We start from the raw sequence: 25,311 nt of genomic DNA, 5'->3' as shown, positions 1-25,311 counted from the left end.
TAATATATAAATATATTTAAGATTTTGGCATCTATATTTGTGAAATATGTCTGCACAGTTTTCTTCTAGTGCCTTTGTCTGCCTTGTGTAACCCTAGCATCATAATTTGGAAAATATTTCCATTACTTTTATCTTGTGGGAAAATTGTGAAGAAATGGTGCCATTTCTTTTTTTTTTTCCATTTTTTATTAGGTATTTAGCTCATTTACATTTCCAATGCTATACCAAAAGTCCCCCATACCCACCCACCCCCACTCCCCTACCCACCCACTTCCCCTTTTTGGCCCTGGCGTTCCCCTGTACTGGGGCATATAAAGTTTGGGTGTCCAATGGGCCTCTCTTTCCAGTGATGGCCGACTAGGCCATCTTTTGATACATATGCAGCTAGAGTCAAGAGCTCCGGGGTACTGGTTAGTTCATAATGTTGTTCCACCTAAAGGGTTGCAGATCCCTTTAGCTCCTTGGGTACTTTCTCTAGCTCCTTCATTGGGAGCCCTGTGATCCATCCATTAGCTGATTGTGAGCATCCACTTCTGTGTTTGCTAGGCCCCTGCATAGTCTCACAAGAGACAGCTACATCTGGGTCCTTTCGATAAAATCTTGCTAGTGTATGCAATGGTGTCAGCGTTTGGATGCTGATTATGGGGTGGATCCCTGGATATGGCAGTCTCTACATGGTCCATCCTTTCATCTCAGCTCCAAACTGTCTCTGTAACTCCTTCCATGGGTGTTTTGTTCCCACTTCTAAGGAGGGGCATAGTGTCCACACTTCAGTCTTCATTTTTCTTGAGTTTCATGTGTTTAGGAAATTGTATCTTATATCTTGGGTATCCTAGGTTTTGGGCTAATATCCACTTATCAGTGAGTACATATTGTGTGAGTTCCTTTGTGAATGTGTTACCTCACTCAGGATGATGCCCTCCAGGTCCATCCAAAATGGTGCCATTTCTTACTATTAAAAGTTATATAGAATTCACCTTTGAACACATCTCATTCTGTTCTTTTTGTTCATATTTATCAATTCAATAATTCAATATCATATATGAGCATATTTTGGTTGTTTATTTCCTCTTGTATAAAATTTGACAAGTTTTGTGTTTCAAAGTATAGGCCATTTTCCCCTAGGTTATTGGATTTATGGGCAGAGAGTTAAAGTTTTCCTTCATTATCCTTTAACTGTTCCTAGATGTTTTAGTGATGCCCAATTTCTATCTAGTAGTACCAATACATGTGTGCTTTCCTTTGTCGTGTTAGCCAGGCTGGAGGCATATTGATAGCATGGACCTTTCCAAAGGACTGGCTTTTGGTTTTGTTGATTTTTTTCTATTGATCTCCTATTTTTAATTTTACTGGGTTTTGCTCTGATATTTATTTCTGTATTCTGCTTGATTTAGATTTAATTTGCTCTTCTATCTCCCATTTTCTAAAGTGGAATCATATATGATTGATTTTTAGACCCTTACTTTCAAGCAAACATGCTCATTGCTTTGCTTTTCCCCTAAGCACAGCTCTTCCCACAGCCTACAAATTTTGACACATTGTATTTTCTATTGCAGGCACTTAAAATATTTTCATAATTTTGGTTATACTTCTTACTTGTATTATGTAGATATATTATTTAATCACCAACAGTTTGAGGAAATTTTTCCATCTTTCTAATTTTGATTTTTAGGTGCATTCTACTATGGTGTCAGAGCAGATATTGTTTGATTATTATAGACTTAATTTTTCTTAATTTTAGTTACCATCTTTGACTATATGTATGTGTATGTATACTTGTAGGTATACATGTACTACAGCACACATGTGTAGACCTAAGGATACATTGATGGGGTCATCTCTCTCCTTCCAACATTATATTGGTTCTAGAAATCAAGATTAGACCACCAGACTTGAATAACAAGGTACTTTCCCTTGTGTGACGCTTTGCCAGCCCCCCTATACTTTAAATTTTACAAGGTAAGTTTTATGTCACAGAATAGGTTCTGTCTTGGTGAATTTTAACACTTGAGGAGAGAAGAACGCATTACATGCTATTGCAAGATAAAGTGCTGAGTAGATGCCATTAAATTCATTGAACTGATGGTGCTGTTTAATTCAACTCTGTTCTTTGTTAATTTCTACTTGCTAACTATGCATTTATGATCAAGAAATAGTAGAGCCTACTAATATAACTGGTGTGCCTAATTTTCTCTGACAGGTGTGTCAGATTCATATATATTGAATATTTTCTTAAACACATAAACATTAAGGATGATTGTTTATTCTCGGGAAATTGGCACTTCCTCACTACTTAGTAGGCTATTTAATCCTTGCAGTATTCTCAGTAACTTCCTGAACATTTAGCCACAATGAGCCCCACATAATATTTCTGCTTCCTCTTTTCATAACAAGTAGGTATATCACTCAGTATCCTTGGAGCTTACATTGTATGTAACTTTGTAGGAATAATGAGTTTCTTATAGGCAATGTATATCTAGTTCTTATCCTTTGCATTCATTCTGGACTTTTTTTCTGTCTTTTAGCTAACACTCTTAGGTTGTTAATAAGCAAAGAGATCACTGGTAAAGTTAAATTAATGTCTATGTTATTTCTACTAGTTTCTGTTTGGTTATTTGTTCCTATTTTCCCTTACACAGTTTATCTGCCTTTTGTGGTTTCAATGAAATATGACCATGATTGCATTTACGTCATTTCTAAGACTATTGTTATCCACTGAAAATTAGTAAACTTTCTGAAACATCTTTAATAAACTACTTCTCAAGGTGTTGGTATTAGGACAGTAGACTTGGAGAACTACTATGTTTCAGAGGCAGAGTCCTTCTGAGAGACTCTCTATCCCATCCACATTGCCAGGTACCATCTCTGAACTAGATGCCTGAGCTTTTATCTTTCAGCCTCTTGAGAAATGAATTTCTTTTTTCTTTTTACAATTTAAACTCTCAACTTAGTTAATTCTCTTAGGAGAAATGCAGGTTGTCCATGGGACACATGTGCAGGTCACAGGACAGCTTGCTTCTGATATGTCTATATCAGTTCTAGGGATCACAAACAGATCTTTAGACCACCTAACAAGTACCAGCTCTTTCACTGGCCACAAATTTCTACTTCTTATAAACTTCCCAGACCATAGTATCCTTTTGTCACAACCCAATGACAAAAACCTGTCATTTATACAAGGCTTTTGTTTTCCCCAATTTCTATGTCGTTCTCCTACATTTATACTATGTATTTGTTACTAATCCAGGCTAATTTCAAACTACTTCAATTCTCCTTTCAAGACTACTCCATAGTAGGGTTTAAAATAAAATAGCCCTTTAGAGTAATTTACAATACAACCCTCATAGTAGAATAAAGGACCTTAGCATAAAGAGCTCTGGGTTACTCATTTTAGTTTCGTGTTTTATTGCCATCCAGATCACTGGGTCAGTAACATGTAAGCATACATCAGTACACATACTGCAACACACACAGTATTACCAATGGCTTAAAGTATTATTTCCATTAACTTGAATAATTGGGAAGAAAGGTCCCTTGATCTTGCAAACTTTATATGCCCCAGTAAAGGGGAATGCCAGGGCCAAGAAGTGGGAGTGAGTGGGTAGGGGAGAAGGGCGGTGGGGGCGGGTAATAGAGGACTTTTGGGATAGCATTTGGGATGGACCATCTAGAGACTGCCATATCCAGGGATCCATCACATAATCAGCCTCCAAACGCTGACACCATTGCATACACTAGCAAGATTTTGCTGAAAGGACCCTGATATAGCTGTCTCTTGTGAGACTATGCTGGGGCCTGGCAAACACAGAAGTGGATGCTCACAGTCAGCTATTGGATGGACCACGGGGTCCCCCAATGGAGGAGCTAGAGAAAGTACCCAAGGAGCTAAAGGGAACTGCAACCCTATAGATGGAACAACAATATGAACTAACCAGTACCTCCCGGAGCTCCTGTCTCTAGCTGCATATGTATCAAAAGATGGCCTAGTCAGCCATCACTGGAAAGAGAGGCCCATTGGTCATGCAAACTTTATATGCCCCAGTACAGGGGAACGCCAGGGCCAAGAAGTGGGAGTGGGTGGGTAGGGGATTGGGGGGGAGGGTATGGGGGACTTTTGGGATAGCATTGGAAATGTAAATGAGGAAAATACCTAATAAAAATATTTAAAAAAAGAAAATATCTAATAAAAAATTAGCCTTCACTACTTTTAGTCTGTCATGAAGAATTTTATTTTCTTCTCCCTTTACAAGAAGCTTTCGCCAGTGATAGATTTTAAGAAAGGCAGATCCAGCTGCTGCTATTTTGTTTTGTGGCAGTGGTGGTTTTATCTCCATCCTTAAAATACACCGTGCTTGCCTGTTCTGGTTTCTTTTTTTTTTTTTTTTAATTTTTATTATTATGTATTTTCCTCAATTACATTTAGAATGCTATCCCAAAAGTCCCCCATACCTCCCCCCCACTTCTCTACCCACCCATTCCCATTTTTTGGCCCTGGCATTCCCCTGTAATGGAGCATATAAAGTTTGTCTGTCCAATGGGCCTCTCTTTCCAGTGATGGCCGACTAGGCCATTCTGGGTTCTAAGAAGCAGATGTAATTCTTACCCACTTCTCTATGGGGATGGAGCATACCTCTCTCCTCCCTAGCTTCTTGAAGGATTATTTTCATCAGTTTTCTGAAGATTGATATATTATACATGAATGTGCTTTCAGGCAAGTTTTATTTTGTCTTTTGCATTTACCCAACAAGGTGTCCATCTTGACTCTTGCACCACATTGTCTGACCTTCATGAGAAGGAATTTGTAGTCATTAGTTTCAGGCCTTTTCTTTCTCATGTCTCTTCTTTCTGCCACTTCTGTTCCATATCTGTGACACCTCTTGTTCTTATATCATAGTTCCTGAAAAATCACTCTTTGTTTTCTTCCAGTACATTTAAACTTGTGTGTGTGTGTGTGTGTGTGTGTGTGTGTGTGTGTGGTGTGTGCCTGTGTATGTATGCTCTGAAGCATGTGGAAACTAGAAGATAGTAAAATGTGTTTGATCTATCATTCTAGTTATTTTCCTCCTAAAAAGGGACTCTCATCAAACCTAGATCTTGCAATTTTTTTCCAGGCTGGCCAGCTAACAAAACCCAGGAATCAGCCTTCCTCTACCTTCCTAAATATCCTGGTAATGCATTGCAGGAATATTCAGCCAAGCACAACTTTTTTTCCTTTGGTACTAGGAATGCTAATGTGGGTCCCCATGTATGTATAGCAAGCAATATTACTAATAGAGATGTTTCTCCAGCCTTTTTTTTTAATTCCATTTTTAATTCTTTTTTATGACCTTAAACCTATATATCCCCTCCCGAGTTCTATCATCCTCTAATGAGCCCATAAGAAAGTCATTCTTCATTTCTGCTTCAGCATTTGAGCTCTGTAACATTTCTGCTTAATTAATTCATGCATTCGTGCATGTTTATTTTTATCATTCGAATCTTCAGCAGATTGATCTTGGTTTTGATATTACTAGTCTAATAATTCTAACTCTCTTTTTTATTAGATATTTTCTTTATTTACATTTCAAATGTTATCCCCTTCCTAGTTTTTTCTCCGAAAATCCCCTATCCCCTCCCCCTTCCACCTGCTCCCCAACCCACTCACTCCCATTCCTGGTCCTGGCATTCCCCTATACTTGGGCATAGAACATTCATTCACAGGACCAAGGGCCTCTCCTCCCATTGATGACCGACTAGGCCATCCTCTGCTAGTCTCTTCAGACTGTAATTCTACCTTGGAGTATGTCACATAGCTTATTGTTGAAAGATGAAAGTATTTAATTTACAATAGAGTTAGTAATAGTAAGCCTTTAATAATATAGCTATGAGATGTAGGGCTTCTATAGTATTCCAGAGTTCTGTCTCTGGAGTATAGGGAGTATAGGTTTTGCTTTTTTTCCTCAGCATTTTCTTCCCATTACTTAGGTCTGGATGTGAAGGAGTAGAGTTGGCATTTCACTTCAAGTTGACTGAAATCTGATAAACCCCAGGACATCAGTCTGTTAGAACAGCTGCTCCTGAAAGCAGCTACTCCTAGGGACAAACCAAAACTCTGATATTATCCCTTGTCTCGGCTCTTTCCAGAGATTTAACAAGATATTCTTTTCTTTTTTTTTTTTTTAATAGTAACTGGGAGGGATCGTGAAAAAAAAAAAAAAAACTAAGTTTGTTGAAGGTCATGTCTAACCTATCTCCTAAAATGCCCCACATTCACCTGAGTTGGCCGCTCTGAACACCTAGCAACATGTCAGTTACAGTTCAGAGTTTTCCCACTTGACTTTAGTTTCCTTGGTGATTTTGGCTTGTGGGTTTCTGCTCTGGCAGGGATAAATCTCTAGATCAGTGTGTTGCCCTCTTAGCTTGCCCTGTGACCTCATTTACCTGCTGCATCTAAGGAAGTTGTTTTGTTTTGTTTTTGTTGTTGTTGTTGTTTTTTAAAGTTTCAAGAGCGTTCTCACTTGTTAAGGTAAAGTCACAGCTTCTATGCTCCTTAAGTGGAAGAAGCAGAAATCAGAGGTTTGAGTAAAGGGCTCGCCTTTCTCTGCACATGTCACTTTCTCATCTGAGTTGTATTGATCACATTGTGTTAGGTCTTTTTCCTTCTTTTTCATTTTTAGAAACCTTTTATTGGTTCTTTGTGATTTTTCACATCCTGCACCCCAGTCCCACTCAACTCCCCATCCCTTTGCAACTGTCCTCTGCCCTTTCAACCTCCAGAAAAGAAAATTAAAAAATGAAAATAAAATTAATAATAATTTTTAAATAATCTCACCAGGGAAGCTACAGTGTGCCACAGAGTCTACTCTTTTGTCTTTACTTGCAAATGGTCATTGTGGTGTTCCACTTGTTGGTTTTGAAGCCTCTGGCTTCTGCTACACCATCAACACTGAATCCTGACCCAGACTCTTTTCAGATATCATGTTGTTGCCCTGTGTCATGGAGATCCGGCTGCTTTGGATCTGTGGGACCAACCCCTTCACAGGTTCCAGAAGCTCTTAGATGAGGTAGATAATTGTGATGGGCTAACTCAAAGCCCTGAATCTGGGCTTGGGTGGGAGCTGATTTGGTCAGCCTGAGAGCTCTCCTGCACACACACCACCAGGGTGAGCTCTCCAGCCCTGCTCTGGATAGCTCAGTCGATGTGGCAGCTAGCAAAGGGTGGCTCTTCTTCTCTCATGCCCTCTGGGCTGGCTCACCCATGCCCATGCCACCAGGGCCAGCTCTTCTGTGTCCAGATGAGGTGCAGCCACAAGGGATAGGGCAAGCTCAGCCAATAGGGAGTGGGGCCAGCTCTGAACATCACTTGGATATCAGCATGGTACTAGGAAGCAGCCCAGACTGGGGACTTGCATCGACTTTTGTGGTAAACATGGGTCTAGCATTTCAACACAGAGCCCCTGATGCTACATGGCCATGGATGCAGAAATGGCCCTCAGCAGCAGCATGGGCCAGGATGTCACCATAAACTCAGGCGGCAGGACAGCTGTCCTCTCCACCCTCGAATCTCCAGATCTGCCTGCCTCTTTTCATAGAGCTCAAACTGTTTTACTTTCTCTTTCTCTCCCATTTCTCACTCACATAATTCTAAACTGTGATCAGGCTATGAGATAGTGGGCCTCTGTGTGGCATTTTATCGTTATTGTTGTTGCTTATTTTTGGTTGGTTGGTTGTATTATTTTTTGTTTTGTTTTGTTTTGTTTATTTGTTTGTTTTTTGAGACATGGTTTCTCTGTGTAGCCTTAGATGCCCTGGAACTTGCTCTGTAGACCAGGCTGACTTGAAACTCATAGAGATCCCCCTCCACTGCCTCCCAGTTTCTGGGATAAAGAAAATTGCTTTGTGTTGTAAGACATAATATCTAATGACACCATTTAAATGATCTGAATATAAACTAAGAAAAGGAAGAATAAAGAAGAAATGTGCAGAAAAGTGAACATTATCAAGCCGTCAAGCTTCCAGGATGTAGAATTATTTAGGGCACAAACTTCTGTACTCATCTGTATGGGATTATCTAGATTAGCATAATTCCAGTGAGAAGACACCCCTTCATTATATGCAGCATCATTACATGAACTAGAATGTTAGGATGAAGAAAGGGGAGAAAGTAGGCTGAGCACCAGCATGCATCACTCTCTAATTCCTGCCTGTGGTTGCAAGGTGACCACTCTCTAAAGCTCTAGCTGCCATACCTTTCCCCATCAATATAGTATATGCCATCAAACAGCATGCCAAAATGGGCTCTTTTTCACTTAAGTGGCTTTAGTTGGGATATTTTATCATAGCAACAGATAAAGGAACTAATTATAGGTCATTTGGGATGACCTGGGCATTTGGACTAGATGTGGAATTTTAAGGGGTTGAATTATAATTATTTCCACAATAACAATTGTGGAAAGCAATCTGGTCTTATAATCCTTTCTTTCTGATCATTTTTAAGTAAGTAGGAGTCTATTGATAGTCTCATGAATGTGAAGCCTACTCTTTTTTTTTTCCTTTTGAATATAACTTTGAGATCACAAATCTGTGCTTCTAAAGTAACAGGATGACCGTGGAAATACAATAACCTGAGGATGTACTGAAAATTATCTGATGTCCCTAGGATCACCTCTCCTACAAGAGGAGATCATCTTTTTCTTCTGTTTGAGCCCTTGTAAGTCCTTTCTTTGGACTGAACACAGAATACAGACATAAAAGATAGGGCATCTAGTCCAGGATTTGGTTATTTTTTTAAAAAAAAAACTTATTTTAGTTACTTGTCACAGTCAACTCAGAACAGCCCGGAAGGATGAATATTGGTGAATAAGTATCATCTAACCATAAATATTCTACTTTTGCATCTCTTCTTGAAAAGAACAAAGCAAAACAAAACAAAAAACAAAAAACTCAGAGCTTTGGCAGTGAATATGAAAGGCCTTTCTAAGGTGCTTGAAAGTCAACTACCCCCAAACACTAGAAATGTACCCTGCGTAGAAGGCAGCTTAAGTGATGGGGCAAGTATGTTTTCCAGAAATGATAACAATAATGTCCCTTATGGAATATGGGTTTTTGAAGAATGTTATTAACACCAACAAAGTCCCCTTAAAATGTTGTTGACTATGATGACCAGCATGAACGAGGACCAATACTGTGATACTGTAAAGAGCCTGAGTTTAGTTAATACGTTCCATCTGCACAGTGGCTCTAATAATTCAGCAGTTGCAATAATATGAAGCCAAATCAGATTGTGCAGAGGTCCACCCAAGGTTCCCAATTCCTAGTTCTACTAAACTCACTAAGAGCCACCACAACTTGCCAACCATGTGAATGAGCTTCTTAGCCCCTAATCAAACCAGGAGTGCTGATGAGATGTTCCACTGTGATGACTTCACTGTCTTGACTGTTGTCCCCTGAGCAGAATAAATGATCCTTCTTTAAGCCACCAACTAATTTCTTGGTTGATTTGTTACTTTGCAGTAATTTCTGGGAGTAGAAGGAAGCACCAGTTGTTTAGCACATTTGGTTACCTCTTGGCAGGGCTTTCTAACCCTGTGTATCAGAAACATTGTTCTACAAAGGACAGATCTGTGCATGGTATACTTTAGACATATCAAGAGAAAGAAAAAAATAATTTATTTGATCCATGCATTATGTGGTTCCTCAAGCGATTATGACTCAGAATACTCCTATTCCATAAAATAGATGTCAGATCAATCAGAATCATCCTTATAGATGATTTATCGTGATATAGATTGGTTTATTCATATGGACTTATCTCCTAATTGATTTATTCCAATAAATTTCATTGAACAATGTCAATAACATCAAGATAGGTTGGTTGCTTAATGTTAAGAAGTCAACCATGTGCTTGGCTCTTATTGTCTGACTCACAAATACTTTTTACCTTGCCTGCTTCCCAAAATGAAAAATATGAGTAAAAATATTTTTAACAGTTTAAGATTTCACTAGGGTACAAGCCAGGTTAACAATTATTTCACATTTTCAATAATTTAGAACTTTTTAAGTTTGCAGTGTAGGATTAAGTTAAAAGTCAGTTTAGAATTAGGTATAAAGTTTAGACTTTTAGAGTTGAGGGGACTTGACAGTTATCTCAAGTTTTGTACTTCCACAAACAAAGGGTTTTGGAAATAGAAAATCCCAGGAGGTTTAATCATATTGACCTTCACTGCTGTTTTGGACATTGTGAGTTTTCCCTTCTTTCCAGTTCATTCTAATGAAATTTCCTGGCATTGAGCCTGAACACTTCTAGCAGTTTTTAAAACATTCTTCAAGTGAATTTATAGAACAAGCAATATTGAAGATTAATTAATTTAAGTGGTTGAAAAATGAAGTAATAACAATATAATAACAATATCATAATAACAACTATTAATTATACATATAACAAATATAATATATACATGACATATATAACACATATAATAATAATAATAACATAACAATAACTAAAAGGAATATCAGCAATTTTCTAAAACTTAGACCATAAACTGAATGACAGCATCAATAATAGCACATAGAAAAAAGAAGCTGTCTTAATTTCCATTTTATTTCAACTATTTAGTTAAATTTTAACTATTTAGTTTAACTATTTAATTAATTTAGAAGAATGGTTGAGTTTCTAATTATAAATGTCTAATACTCAAAAACATCCTTTTATTAATAAACAGAGCAAAGATCTCTGTATCAGAAAATTTGACAGTATCCAGCTAATTCCCTTTTCCATGAGCTCAGAGAGTGTAGAATGGCATCATTTTGTATTCATTACCTTTATTCCATCTCAGACCTATTAGTTGGTTGATCAGATTCACATTTAAGCCTTAAGTCACATTCACAATAGCAATTTCCATATTAAACTAAGTTTAGCAAAAGTAGACAGTTTAAGAAAAGATTAAACAACAGAAAACCGAGATGTCCTAAAAGTTACTAAAGTGTTGTTATAATGAGTCAAGGGTAGGAAACACTGGTTTGACATTCTGAGACAGCACAGAGTAGTTCTTCTTAGAAGCTCTGTGACAACGAGGTATTATGTGAACGTGTCACATTGTTCTGAAAGGAAAAGTATTCCCTAGTTGCCGGTAGGAGCTTGATGTTTAAAAGCTGATACCTGTGAGGTAACTGCAGCATTTTGCACAACCTAAAATATGCACAAAGTGTTCCACCAAGTTATGTGCTCTTAAATATGTCACTTGTTCAGAACTCTTCAGAAAGGGCATGCTGAGAGTCTACCTCATGAAATAAAATGATTATTCTAGTTTCTGGGCACCTACGAATGTTGAACAAGTTTTATATTAACATATTGTGTCCTACCTGCCTTGTATAGCACCTGTTCAGACAACCAGGTGACAGCAGAAAACATTTATCAGTCAGAAGAATTAAGACTGTTTACTACAATCAGACTTACTTGAATGGCTGAATGCCTGCTGATTTTTCTTTCCTTGAGTAGGCAGGGTGCATTTATAAAGAAGGTGACCTTGATGTAGCCTCTGGAGTTGATGGGAGACAAGGTGTAATTTGTTTAGCTATGAATGTTGAATTTTGGTTTGTCTCTACCAACTCCTTCAGGAACCTTTGGAGAAAAGAGAAACAGCCAGGTTCCAGAAGAACTGTACAACCTCCACCATTTTCAAGGTGCCTGGATAAAACTTATGTGGGGTGTTAGTATTTGAAAATCACTCTAGTGAGGGAATGGATGCTTAATATGGTACACTTGGTAATAACAGGCTGTGTATAGTGATGAAAAGAGAAAGCCGTTACTCAATCTGGTCTTCTAAAAATAGCTCTCAGAATGTGTTTCTTCCTCCTTAAACTAGAAAATTTGTTCTTTGGAAGCTTTGGTGCCAACATGACCATCTCCAGTGTTTCCTAAGGAAATAGCTTACGTCGATAATACATTATACTCAAACTTTGAGAGTCATTGGCAGTATAAGAAGTACCCCAGTTCCAAAGTGTATGCTATACCTCAATTCTTAGCATATGGCAGAACAATGATGTAACTTTAGATAACCTGTTATCAGTAGTAATGGCAACTTTACCTGATACGGGTCATTACTTCATGTACTGTTTACCTTGATATTAGTGTGTGATTTTCTTTTTTGAAGTTGCAACAAATGCTACATTATTTACAGGGGAAAGCTAATTATTCTCTTTTGTTTTCTATTTTTTAATATTAATTTTCAAAAAACATTATTTTGCTTCTAAACCCATACATGAGTGTACCTGTAATATGTTCTGGAAAAACCAGTGTTCATTTTGGGCAAAAATAAAAAAAATTATCCAAATAATTGAAAGTGGTCCTAGAGTTTAGGGTTGTATCTCCCTGGCAGAACACATGTGATGCCTTGAACAAACCTGATTGCAACTCCACCACCATGAAAACTGGAAACAAAAGGAAGTGGGAGGTGAGGGATGAGAGCAAAACTTAGAAATAAACATAGCCACCCTGTCTTAGTCAGGGTTTCTATTCCTGCACAAACATCATGACCAAGAACCAAGTTGGGGAGGAAAGGGTTTATTCAGCTTACACTTCCACACTGCTGTTCATCACCAAAGGAATTCAGGACTGGAACTCAAGCAGGTCAGAAAGCAGGAGCTGATGCAGATGCCATGGAGGGATGTTCTTTACTGGCTTGCCTCCCCTGGCTTGCTCAGCCTGCTCTCTTATAGAACCCAAGACTACCAGCCCAGGGATGGCACCACCCACAAGGGGCCTTTCCCCCTTGATCACTAATTGAGAAAATGCCTTACAGTTGGAGCTCATGGAGGCATTTCCTCAACTGAAGCTCCTTTCTCTGTGATAACGCCAGCTGTGTCAAGTTGACACAAAATTAGCCAGTACAAATGACCCCTTGTCAACTTGACACACAAACACATCACTAGTAAGCCTCAACCCTTACATTCTTATTCATGCCCAAGGTCTAAATAACTTTAAACGTCCCACAGTCTTTACAGATTCTTAAATTTTCAATCTATTTTAAAATCCAAAGTCTTTTTACAATTAAAAGTTTCTTAACTATGGGCTCCACTAAACTAGTTTCTTCCTTCAAGAGGGAAAATATCAGAGCGCAGTCACAATCAAAAGCAAAAATCAATCTCCAACCATCCAATGTCTGGGATCCAACTCACGATCTTCTGGGCTCCTCCAAGGGCTTCGGTCACTTCTACAGCCATGCCCTTTGTAGCACACACATCGTCCTCTAGGCTCCAGATGCCTGTACTCCACTGCTGCTGCTGCTCTTGTTGGTCATCTGATGGTACTGGCATCTCCAAAACACTGCATGACCCCTCCAGTCCCAAGTCGTTAATTGCAACTGAGGCTGCACCTTCACCAATGGCCTTCCATGGCCTCTCACAGTACTGAGCCTCAGCTGCTCTGCATGACCCCTTCATGCCTTCAAAACCAGTACTACCTGGGTGACCCTTACACATTACCAAGTCCTGCTGCAGCAGGAGTACAACCTTGGCTATCTCTGGAACACAGCCTCTTTGTGCTTTCAGAAAACACTTCCCAGAAGATGTCTCCTCAATGATGCTGGTCTCTTCTTAATCACCGCTAATTTCTTAGCTCCAGCTAACCAGCATCAATAGTCCCAGTAATGGAAAGTTTTTGCTTTAGTAGTTCTGGTATCTTGTTAATCACAGCTGATTCTTCAGCCCCAGCTAACCAGAACTACAGAATCTTCACAATCAAAACAGCAATGGCTCTGAAAAGAGTCTTTAATTTTCCCTCTGAAATTTCACAAGCCAGGCCTCCATCTTCTGCAGTATTCTCAACATTATCTTCCAAGCTCCTACACAACATCTGACAGAGCTCTTAACAACAAATGGATCTTCAAGCCCAAAGTTCCAAAGTCCTTCCACAGTCCTCCCCAAAACATGGTCAGGTTGTCACAGGAATACCCCACTCTGCTGGTACCAATTTGTCTTAGTCAGGATTTCTATTCCTGCACAAACATCATGACCAAGAACCAAGTTGGGGAGGAAAGGGTTTATTCAGCTTACACTTTCACACTGCTGTTCATCACCAAAGGAATTCAGGACTGGAACTCAAGCAGGTCAGAAAGCAGGAGCTGATGCAGATGCCATGGAGGGATGTTCTTTACTGGCTTGCCTCCCCTGGCTTGCTCAGCCTGCTCTCTTATAGAACCCAAGACTACCAGCCCAGGGATGGCACCACCCACAAGGGGCCTTTCCCCCTTGATCACTAATTGAGAAAATGCCTTACAGTTGGAGCTCATGGAGGCATTTCCTCAACTGAAGCTCCTTTCTCTGTGATAACGCCAGCTGTGTCAAGTTGACACAAAATTAGCCAGTACACACCCCAAAGACAAAAAAGTACAATCATTTTAGATGTAAAGATAAACAGCATCAGCTCTAAAGCACTTCTATTTTCCTGGTGTGCCATCTAGAGTCTTTAAAGGAGCTACTGTAATGACTACAGATTAGAAAAGAGAATGTTCTAGAATGGCTTACATAATAGGAGCTGGGGATTACAAAATGGCTGGGAACTTCTCAATCCATGAAGATAGATGTCCCAGCCGTACCCATCTGGCGCCAAAGGTCTGAAAGCGTACTGGAGATTCTCTTTTCTCCAGTCCTGTTAGAAGGCTGAAGAAACCAAAATCTACTCTTGGAGAGGGACAGTAGTAAAAGTAGGCAAAAGACACAATGGTATAGAAGACATGTTTGCCAACAAGAAGCCCAGGCAAGCAGGCAGCAGCTGCCTTTTCCTTGGTCGCCTTTATATCTGAGCCACCACTGGATTGTGCTACCTATTCCAGGAGAAATGTCTACTAACTTGCCAGAAGGAATAACTATGGACATGTCTCTTAGTTGATTCCTGTGCCAATCAAGTTGATGTTTTGCTGTCAAACCTGGATGCTGTTAATTTGCACCATGGTATACCCTGAGATCCTTTTGCTGCAGATTTGCTCAGATACCTTTGTCATTGTGACTTATTTTTGTAGGTTGTCCCCTCACCTGCCTTGGATTTTGCACATGTGCCCTGAGGTAGAGCTTTTTCTTTTCTTTTCCTAGAAAGCATCTGCCTTTATTACAAAGTCTAGCTCTGTTTTCAGTTTAGAGACAAACCTCAGAAAAGTATAGATTCTTTCTGGATGATGTAACCTTTCTCACACTATAGTTTTACACCAATTTGCATAGTCATTTGATTACTCCCTGGCTTCTAGCTGTCAGCTCCATACATATAAGGATTGTTGGTCCCATTTAGGATTGTATCTCAAATAACTCAAGTGTGATAGTAGTTGCTTAAGAGTTTCCAAAGTTCCATTATTTTTATAATACAGTACCTATAAGAAGAAACTCAAATCTGTATGAATTACAGAATGTTCTCTGCTGCCTTAACCTTCTCCGTCAATTATTGGAACAGATTTTGCCTCTCTTAGTTTCCCTCTTCCAGTAAGCAATAACTAGCAATTTTGAGAAATTACTTTATTTCTAGAAAACTGAGAAGCCTACTGCTGAACTCAGACAGAGAAATTTTAAGGAAAATAAGAACAGGGGTGAAGCAAATGAAGGTTTAACACTTCTGGCTCCTGCTATTTGATAAAGAAGGGGAAACTAAGAGTTTAGAAAAACAGCAAAACACGAAGACAGAATCATACAGACTGTACTCAAAGAATATTAGTGCTTCCGTGAATTTATTGCAAGGTTATTAGTCCTGTGTTGCTTTATTTAGTTATCCAATATACCATATCATGGATATGTAACCTTTTGGCTTCTATAACCATATTGGATAAAGAAGAATTCTATGGGCTCTACATTGAGTAGACAAGCAACAGTGAAAGCTAATGAACCCCCAAAAGACAAAAACAACCAAAATCTATAGACAAATTTTATCTACCATCACAGGTTAACAAAATGCCCTCACAAAATAATCTTATCTTATACATAGCTGCATATACAAAACTTCTTAAAATCATGCCGCAGTCTAGAATTACAATCTCTAATAAACAAGGATTTAGCTAAGGAATAAAATATCAGTAATTGTGAAATATTTTATTAAAATAGTAAAAGAATAGGGTGATGAAAAAGTAGTAGGATGCCTAGCATTGTAAGTGAAAATAAATGCATCAGTGTTTGGTTCAGTGCTAGTACTTGCAGTTCTCAGTGGGTTCTCAAACTTCTCATTGATATTTTCATTTGGATTTTACTCTCTATGGGCTTCATTCTTAAACACAGTTCAGTGTAGATGCTGACAGAAAGCAATGACAGCATGAATAAAGCATGGCCACCAAATGAGGATTGTATCTTTTGTGAAGACAAATCTTATGAAAGTAAAGAGTAAAGAGACATGAGCAAATATTTCTTTAAGCTGAATGTCAGACTGAAGCTTTATTCAAATGAGAACATAACAGGTTTATATAAGCCCTAAAGTGCAAATATGTTATGGTATCCCCCTAAAATTCTTAAAATCTGTTTTCAAACTATTTTTTTACAATTTTTATAAGATATTTTCTTCATTTATATTTCAAATGCTATCCCAAAAGGCCCCTATACACTTCCCCCGCCCTGCTCTCCAACCCACCCACTCCTGCTTCCTGGCCCTGGCAATCCACTGTACTGGGGCATATAAAGTTTGCAAGAACAAGGACCTCTCCTCCCAATGATGGCAACTAGGCCATCTTCTGCTACATATGCAGCTAGAGACATGAGCTCTGGGGGTACTGGTTAGTTCATATTCTTGTTCCTCTTATATGGTTGCAGACCCCTTCAGCTCCTTGGGTATTTTCTCTAGCTTCTACATTGGGGGCCCTGTGTTCCATCCCATATATGACAATGATCATCCACTTCTGTATTTGCCAGGCACTGGCATAGCCTCACAAGAGACAGCTATATCAGGGTCCTGTCAGCAAAATCTCGCTGGCATATGCAATAGTGTCTGCCTTTGGTGGCACCCGGGGATCCATCCCATAATTAGCCATCAAACGCAGAAACTATTTTTATCATATTGAAAAACAAAGCTACATATCTTCGGCTGTTCAAAGGCCAGTGTTGACTTTGTCAAAATGTATAAAATAGTTTGCTCTAATCCAAGTTTGCTCTAAATTAGTTTCATTTGGAGCACTTATAATTTGAAATATTAAATGATAAGTTGGCTTGCAACCTAAAATTTTTTTATTTCTTTTTTTTTGTAATTTATTTTTTTTATTTTAATTAGGTATTTTCTTCATTTACATTTCCAATGCTATCCCAAAATTAATTTAAATAATTGGTTAATGTGCAAGGGGAATTTTCAAATAGAAGCCCACCCTAAACTACAGGCAGCTAAAGATTGCTGGTAGAAGGAAAAGTAGCATCTCTGGGAGAAGAATTCTCTTACTGGTTGTCAAATGCACAGTGGTCAGACCTGAAGGCATATGAGCAGAGCAACAAAAAAAGACTCAGCAAAATTTGTGCATACAAACACACATGCACACACACGCATACACACACACACACACACACACACACACACACACACACACACACAGATATCAAATACCATCCCATAATAATCAAAGAAAATGCTACCAACTTCAGAGGGGCAAGGTAGGCCATATGAAGGGTTTGAGAGAAGGCACCCAAGGATGCTTGAGAAAGAAAGGAGAAAAGGAAACATGCTGTAATTCTATTTCAATTCAGAAGATGCCATCAATAATTTAATACTGTGATGTAGCAAATCTTAAAATATTTCAACAGTATTTCTCAACTTATTCATCCTATTTCCAATATTTTAAGGACTTCCTGGAATTGGTGATCAATCCCTTTGGCTCTTATTAAATTCATGGTCTTGGTGGGGATTTGCATGACTTTATTTGTTTCTGAAGCTTTTGTGGCTAACTTTTCTTGATGTATCCCACAATGATACTTTATTAAATATGTTTGGGGGCAGTAATCATGTTTTCCCTTCTCCTTTACTTACTATGGCCAGCACACCAGGTATATTAACACTGGACAAAGCAACAGCTATATCTGGGTCATGTCTGCACAATCTTTCTGGCATATGCAATAGTGTCTGCATTTGGTGGTTGATTATGGTATGGACACCTGGGTGGAGCAGTCTCTGCATGGCCCTTCCTTCCATCTCAGCTCCAAACTTTGTCTCTGTAACTACTTACATGGATATTTTGTTCCCCATTCTAAGGAGGGACAAAGTATTCACACTTTGGTCTTCCTTCTTCTTGAGTTTCATGTGTTTTGCAAATTGTATCTTGGGTATTCTAAGTTTTGGGGCTTATCAGTGAGTGCATATCATGTGAGTTCTATTGTGACTGGGTTACCTCACTCAGAATGATACCCTCCAGATCCATCCATTTGCCTAAGAATTTCATAAATTCATTGTTTTCAATAGCTGTGTAGTACTCCATTGTGTAAATGTACCACATTTTCTGTATCCATTCCTTTGTTGAGGGACATCTGGGTTCTTTCCAGCTTCTGGCTATTATAAATAAGGCTGCTATGAATATAGTGGAGCATGTGTTCTTATTGCCAATCGTAACATCCACATATGTAACAGAAGATGGCCTAATCAGTCATCACTGGGAGGAGAAGCCCTTGGTCTTGCAAAGATTATATGCCCCAATACAGGGGAATGCCAGGGCCAGGAAGCAAGAGTGGGTGGGTTGGATAGCAGGGCGGGGGGTGTATAGGAGGCTTTGGGGATAGCATTTGAATTGTAAATAAAGAAAATATCCAATAAAAATTGTTTAAATAAAAAAAGAAAAACAAACAAAAAAAGAGTAGACAAAGAAAATTGCTTGATTATACTTTTTGGTTTTTTTGTGTAAATCCCCTTGTTTAGTTGTATCATTTAAAGCCGTTTTCCAGGAATACTATATTTTCATCACATTGGCTATTAAAAATGACAAGCTGCTCAATTTTTGTAATGTAGGTGTTGGTATTTTTGGCTAAACATAGAATTATAAATTAGCCACAGTATTCTTCAAATTTCTTTCTATGGGTTTTACATTTTTTTAAATTTATCTGTCAAGAAAAATATATTTTAGATCTCTGTTATTTTTTAAATATTTTTATTAGGTATTTTCCTCATTTACATTTCCAATGCTATCCCAAAAGTCCCACATACCCTACCCCCCACTCCCCTACCCACCCACTCCCACTTTTTGGCCCTGGCATGCATTCCCCTGTACTGGGGCATATAAAGTTTACAGGTCCAATGGGCCTCTCTTTCCAGTGATGGCCGACTAGGCCATCTTTTGATACATATGCAGCTAGAGTCAAGAGCTTTTAAAGCCCCTTTTGTATGTGTTCCTCCTGTGCTGCTCTCCTAAACTCACTGTTTAGAAATTGTTTTAATTTTCTGCTATGAAATATGTTAGCATGAAATTAACTTTTACGATAGAATATGAACTCTCACTGAAACAAAATATGTTTTGAGAAGACAGTCTTACTTTTACTCTAATATTTTTGTCCTTATGATACATACAGTCCTTCTTATGTGCCAAATTTAGCAGCATGATTTTACATACAAGGACATCTCAAATTAATTCTTGAGAGCTTCCAGGAAATCCCTACAAAGTTAAACACACTCTTTGCCTGAGCAAAGCTATAATCATTTTCTTCCTTTTCATTGATCACTCCTCTTTCATCTGTAATTATTTATTTGGGGAGTGGGGTTCTGATTGCTTTTGAAATACAGTAGTAGCCATCCTATAATTAAAGAATCTTAGAGAGTGGACACAAATGAGCAAGTGTCTATGTACTAGGATATAAAGTCCTTTGCATATATGCCTAGGAGTGATGTAGATGAATCTTGAGGAAGATCTCTTCACAACTTCCTGAGGAGCCACCACACTAATTTCCATATTGACTGTATAACTCTGCACTCAGACTGTAAGTGGATGAGTGTCCCCTGCATCCACACTAGCATTGGCTGTTACTTGTTTTATTGATCTTAGCCATTCTGACTAGGTAACATGAAATCTGAACGTAGTTCCTGTTTGTGTTTCCTTGATGAATAAAGTCGTTGAATGTTTCAAATGTTTCTCAGCTATTTGTGTTCTTACCTTTGAGAACTTTGTTTAGAACTGTTCCCCATTTTGTAATTGGGTAGTTTTCCTAATGCCCATTTTTTTTCAGTGCTTTAAATATTTTAGATATTAGTCATCTATCAGATGTGTATTTGGTAAAATTCATTTCCAATTATATAGCCAGCTGTTTTGCCTGAATGATGGTGTCCTTTGCCATATAGCTTTTCAGGTTTATGATGTCCCATCTGCTTATTGTTGTTCTCAGAGTCTGTGCTACTGGTGTTCTTTTGAGAATGTCTATGTCAGGATTAAAACCTACTTTCTCTAATATGAGATTCAATGTATCTAGCCTTATATTAAATTCCTTGATTCATTTGGAGTTGAGTTCAACTTTAAAAGTACAAAATAAAGTAAAAAGAACGCTATATAGGAGACCATATTTCTATTATACAGACTATTTTGAAAGTAAATAGACAGTAAGGCTGAGGTCTTCCTCATGTCCATTCTCAATGCAGCATGAGGTTGTGTTGCTGCATGTCAGGGACAAGCCATGATATGTGAGGCAGGCCCCAGATGTAAAGTTTCTTTATTACTCAATTAAGAAATTTGCCTTGTTGGGTAAATAACTCTAAAAATCTGTACTTTTCACTAATGTGTTAAAACATCATTAATAATCATTATGTTTCACCTACCGAGTCACCATCAAGCACATACAAGTTCTGAAGTTATCAGATGGTCTTCATTTAGAAATAACATGGTAGAAGCCACTCACTAACATAAACTTGAAGAGATACAGGCATGCAAATAGGAAAAGCATGCATATATTGATTTCGTGTGACATTTGAACATGACACTGTCATCTGTGTAATGCACTCTTAAAAAAAAAAAAGAAATTCATGACCAAGTTCCTAAGACAATTAACAGTAACAGTTTTCTAATTTCTTACATTTATGAGTCTGTGTTGTATTCCATTCACTGCTATCCAGTGCTGTGAGCAGCCTGTACACCATTCCTTTAGAAAATAATCAGCATGTTTCTATATATTCTCTAATATGATACAGCATTTGATAAATATCTTGAGAAATGGTCTCTGAAGCTTAGTTTTGCTGAATTTGACTAATTTTACTTATGCTTTTCTGGACATTCTTATATATTTTTAAAAATTTTACAGGCATCTTTTATTGGGTGTTTTCTTTATTTATATTTCAGATGTTATCCCCTTTCATAGTTCCCCTCCTCGGAAACACCCCGTCCTCTCTCTCGCTCCCCCTGCTTCTATAAGGGTGTTCCCCCACCCACCTACTCCTGCCTCCCCACTCTAGAATTCCCCTACACTGGGTCATTGAGCCTGGGTCATTAAGAGGATATCCCAAAAAAGCTATCCTCTGCTACATATGCAGCTGAGTAATGGGTCCCTCCCGTTTCAGCTCCTTCAGTCCTTTCTCTAACTCTTCCAGTAGGGACCCCATGCTCAGTCCAATGGTTGGCTGTGAGCATTTATCCAGATTATTCCTGTGGTCCTTCATTCTAACTTTCTCTTGAGACTAATAGGACAGGCCTATACTCTGAGCTTTTTAATAGGCTGAGGCACTAGAATTGAAAATACCATGCCAGTCTGTGGTACACATCAAGACCTTCTCAATTAATTAGTTAATTAACTATGAATGTGATTGAGTGCTGTAGTTTGTACTGAGTGCATATGAGATATTGAATTGTACTGCTTAGTGCTAGAAATTTGACAACAAAAGCAAAAGACAATTGTCTCCTAAAGATAATCATAATCTATCCCTACCATGTGATAAGAGCATTATCTAGCATCTAAGATTTATATATATATTTATGGCCAGATAGTAGTTCATTAAGTAATTCATTAGCGAAGGTGGACATGTGAACACTGGGTTTCTTTGCTGAATAGTTTTATTTCACCTGCATTGTACAATCTAACTTATAAACATAGCTTTTTCCACATCTCTGTTCCTTGTGAGTCTGGCTTAACTACATGTCTGAGAAAGCAAGAGAGGAGTCTGTCACTCTGAAGGAAGAAGCAGTATGTGTAGTTTTGCAAATAAATAAATAAATAAATAAATAAGCATTGAAAAGGGTCCAGCACAAATAGATTTTACTGAAATGGATGAAATGAAGATGAAGATTCCCTCTTAATTTTTGCAAAATTTTCTTTTTCAATTAAACATTCCTCCACTTAATCTATGACAGTCCTGAGAAGATTAATCGATGACTCCCATTGTCCACACATCTTAGTTGCATCTTTTGTTCTGTTTTGTAGACCAAAATGATTCATACTTTTAGGGACTAAATGGTGCTTCGGGAGTTTAAAAAAAAAACTTGCTGTTATTGCAAAGGACCCCAATTCAGTTTTTAGCACCCAATGGCAGCTCACAGCGATTTATAATTCCACTTCCAAATCCAAAACACTGTGGCCTCCACACATGGCACACATACGTATATGTATGCCAAACATTCATGCACATAAAGTAATAATAAAGAAAATTTTAAAAACATTTCTTTGATTATTATATATCTTCTACAAATGAACCTGACTGTAGTTCTTTGGTGAAATATTTTGTCATTATTTGGGTTTGTTTTATATGCTCAAGCTTGGCTATCTCTCATTTTTTATTCAGTACTACCAAAAGTCAACAGAAGTCAAAATTCCCACCTCCAGTCTCTTCCTTACTCATTCTAGAGCCAACAGCAGCCAGGGTGTCTAAAAGATAGATCCAGATGACTGTGTATAAATGTCCATCTAAATTCTCTCTAACCTGACTATTTCAAAATAAGAAAGTAAAGAGAGAAGAATAGAGTCCTCACCCAGTCACCACTCACCAGGCTTTGTTAAGAAGAAGACATTTCTATGGAAATGATAACCACCCTCCTGTGAGTATGCAGAGCTCATAAAACCAGAGGAGTTTGGAAAGGTCAGCATGCAGGGATGGTTTCCTCTAGGGAAAACATTTCTAAATAACCCCGAGAAGGAAGAGAGGGAGGGAGGAAAAAAAAGTTCAACTGGATGAGAGTAAAATGTGCAAACTTAACAGTTTCTGGATTATCATTTAATTATAGCCATCAATCACCTGGCAGCCGCTTCTCCCCATACCCCAGAAATCCCATCTAAAGCCATATGATCCAACCAGTGGAGAATACACAGCCCATTAACAGCTGTAAGCATGGGGAGCAATGTAAAAAATATTAGCCGGAAAAGGGTTTTACGGAACTACCTCAAATCAGAATAGTTGAGGCTCTCTTGCCACAAATTCTAGGTACCCAAGAGTAAAGTTTCTTTTAATTAATAAGATAAGCACTGGCCCTTCCCCTCTCCCAGGTTGAATGTGAAGTGAGGATCATTTTCAAAGGGCTTCATCTTCCAGATGCTCATATGTCAGCCTTTATTTCCACTAACGTGGGAAACTGACCCACTCTTATCATTTTTATGAAGGTGAATTTACAGTCTCTTTAAATGAGGACCTTTTAAAGTTGAACATTTAGATTCACATTTGTTGCATTAATTGGCACCAGGGGATGCCAACAAATGTCTTCTGAAAATTTGTTATTTATAAGGTTTAAAGTGTTTTAATTTCCTCTCTCTCTCTCTCTCTCTCTCTCTCTCTCTCTCTCTCTCTCTCTCTCTCTCTCTATTGAAGGGATTCATATTTCCTTGCTCTAAGTTCTGTACCTTTTAAAGGAATTAGATGACTTTAGTCTTTTAAGCTCCAATATGTGGAGAAAGAAAAATGTTTCAACCGCGGTAATCCCCCCTCCTGCGCTGTATTTATCTCCCACTAGGTACCCAAATGCTTCCTCCTCTTCTCGGGCAGATAATTGCAGTAGGGTTGCAACCAGAGAGAAAACTGAGCTGGTGCTAAGCAGTGGATATAAAAAGAAGTGTCGCCTGGTGGAAGCAAATAGAATCAGAGACTACAATCTCTGCCCTCATTTATATTTGAAACCATAAATACCCTGAGAAATGCTTTCTATGCATATAGAGGTCTACCTGCTGTCATGCATGCTCTTGAACTTGTCTTAGTTTCCATGCAACCTATGATTCCTGTCTCCTGATTGCTTCCCGCATTGTTTTCTCTAAACATGGATTGCCTCCCCTTCAAGATCCTTTGTGTGTTTTAAGTGTAATATTGTTTCATCACCTGTTTCCCCAACAGAGTTCATCTGGTGATTTAATGATCAGAAACATTCAATTGAAACACAGTGGGAAGTACGTATGTATGGTGCAGACAGGGGTGGACAGTGTTTCCTCTGCAGCTGAGCTCATCGTGAGAGGTAAGTAAGAATTCCTTTTAGGTTGTCTCACAATGCTGTCCATGAGCATTCCTCACTGGCAGAAAGCTATAGTGAGGGACTGTACAAGAATGTCCATGACATCCATCAGCCAGAGGGTATGACAATAAGAATGTGTTTATTCAAAGAAATGAAAACCTCAGTTCTTCCCCCTTCAAATACGACTTGCTATAATTGGCATTCCATAGCTGCTGTCAAGCCAATGTGTTTTTGAGCATGTCATTAATTCAGCAAATGTATCTAATAGGGAAGAGAATGGGGTACATGCATGCCTGTCTCCACAAGAAGAGGCATTATTCAGGGTGGTGGGGAAATTCACCAACCTTGGTTGTTATCTAGGTTACTGATTTACTGTTAGGCTGAAAAACAAATGTTCAAAGTATATCTCAGAATGAAATAAATTGAGATGTCAAGCCAAGATATGTTTCACAGTAAGGCATCCCAGCCGAAGCAGAGGACAGTCCAGGACAAAGGTGCAGAAGGTGCTGAATTTAGAAAGGTACAAGGGTAGTGGTGAATAGAGCCTCTGTAAGTAGATGCATGTTGTGAATCGGCTTCCTATCTAGGTCTCAGATATAACAATGGGACCGTGCAGAAAAGTGGTAGCTTTATTGCCAGGTAAATGGCCTCTTCCCTTAAGTGCTTTTGAAAGTGGGATCAGTTGGAGGTATTAAAGTAATGACGTGAGCCTTTTTGGTAGAAGATGATGGCATTTATGGGATGCTCTCTGTGTTCTTGCCCCTGTTAGGTTCACCTGGGCCACCGGAAAATGTGAAGGTAGATGAAATTACAGACACAACAGCCCAGCTCTCTTGGACGGAAGGCACGGACAGTCATAGCCCAGTTATATCGTATGCAGTCCAAGCTAGGACGCCTTTCTCTGTGGGCTGGCAAAGTGTCAGAACAGGTAAAGTAGGTGGGAGTCAAATGGCAGCTACTTAGAAAAATATGTATCAACTGAGCACTGAAGTAGGCA

At 38.6% G+C, this 25,311-nt stretch overlaps 1 protein-coding gene across 9 annotated transcripts in view; it reads left to right on the top strand.

Moving 5' to 3' along the window:
* Cntn3 (contactin 3) overlaps positions 1-25,311 on the top strand; it is a 401,311-nt gene that overhangs the window by 331,059 nt on the left and 44,941 nt on the right. For all 9 annotated transcript variants that reach the window (XR_001785107.2, XR_377430.4, XM_006505729.4 and 6 more), the window contains 2 exons: positions 24,200-24,317; positions 25,084-25,242. Coding sequence is in view for 7 of the 9 variants with exons in the window: in XM_006505729.4 (XP_006505792.1) it covers positions 24,200-24,317; positions 25,084-25,242 (277 nt within the window). In the remaining 2 variants the exon portion in view is untranslated. The remainder of the gene's footprint in view (positions 1-24,199; positions 24,318-25,083; positions 25,243-25,311) is intronic.

The sequence above is a fragment of the Mus musculus genome, chromosome 6 (genome assembly GCF_000001635.26).
Source record: "Mus musculus strain C57BL/6J chromosome 6, GRCm38.p6 C57BL/6J".
NCBI lineage: Eukaryota > Metazoa > Chordata > Mammalia > Rodentia > Muridae > Mus > Mus musculus.
The sequence above is the reverse complement of the archived record's forward strand: the minus strand, read 5'-3'. Positions and strand labels throughout refer to the sequence as shown.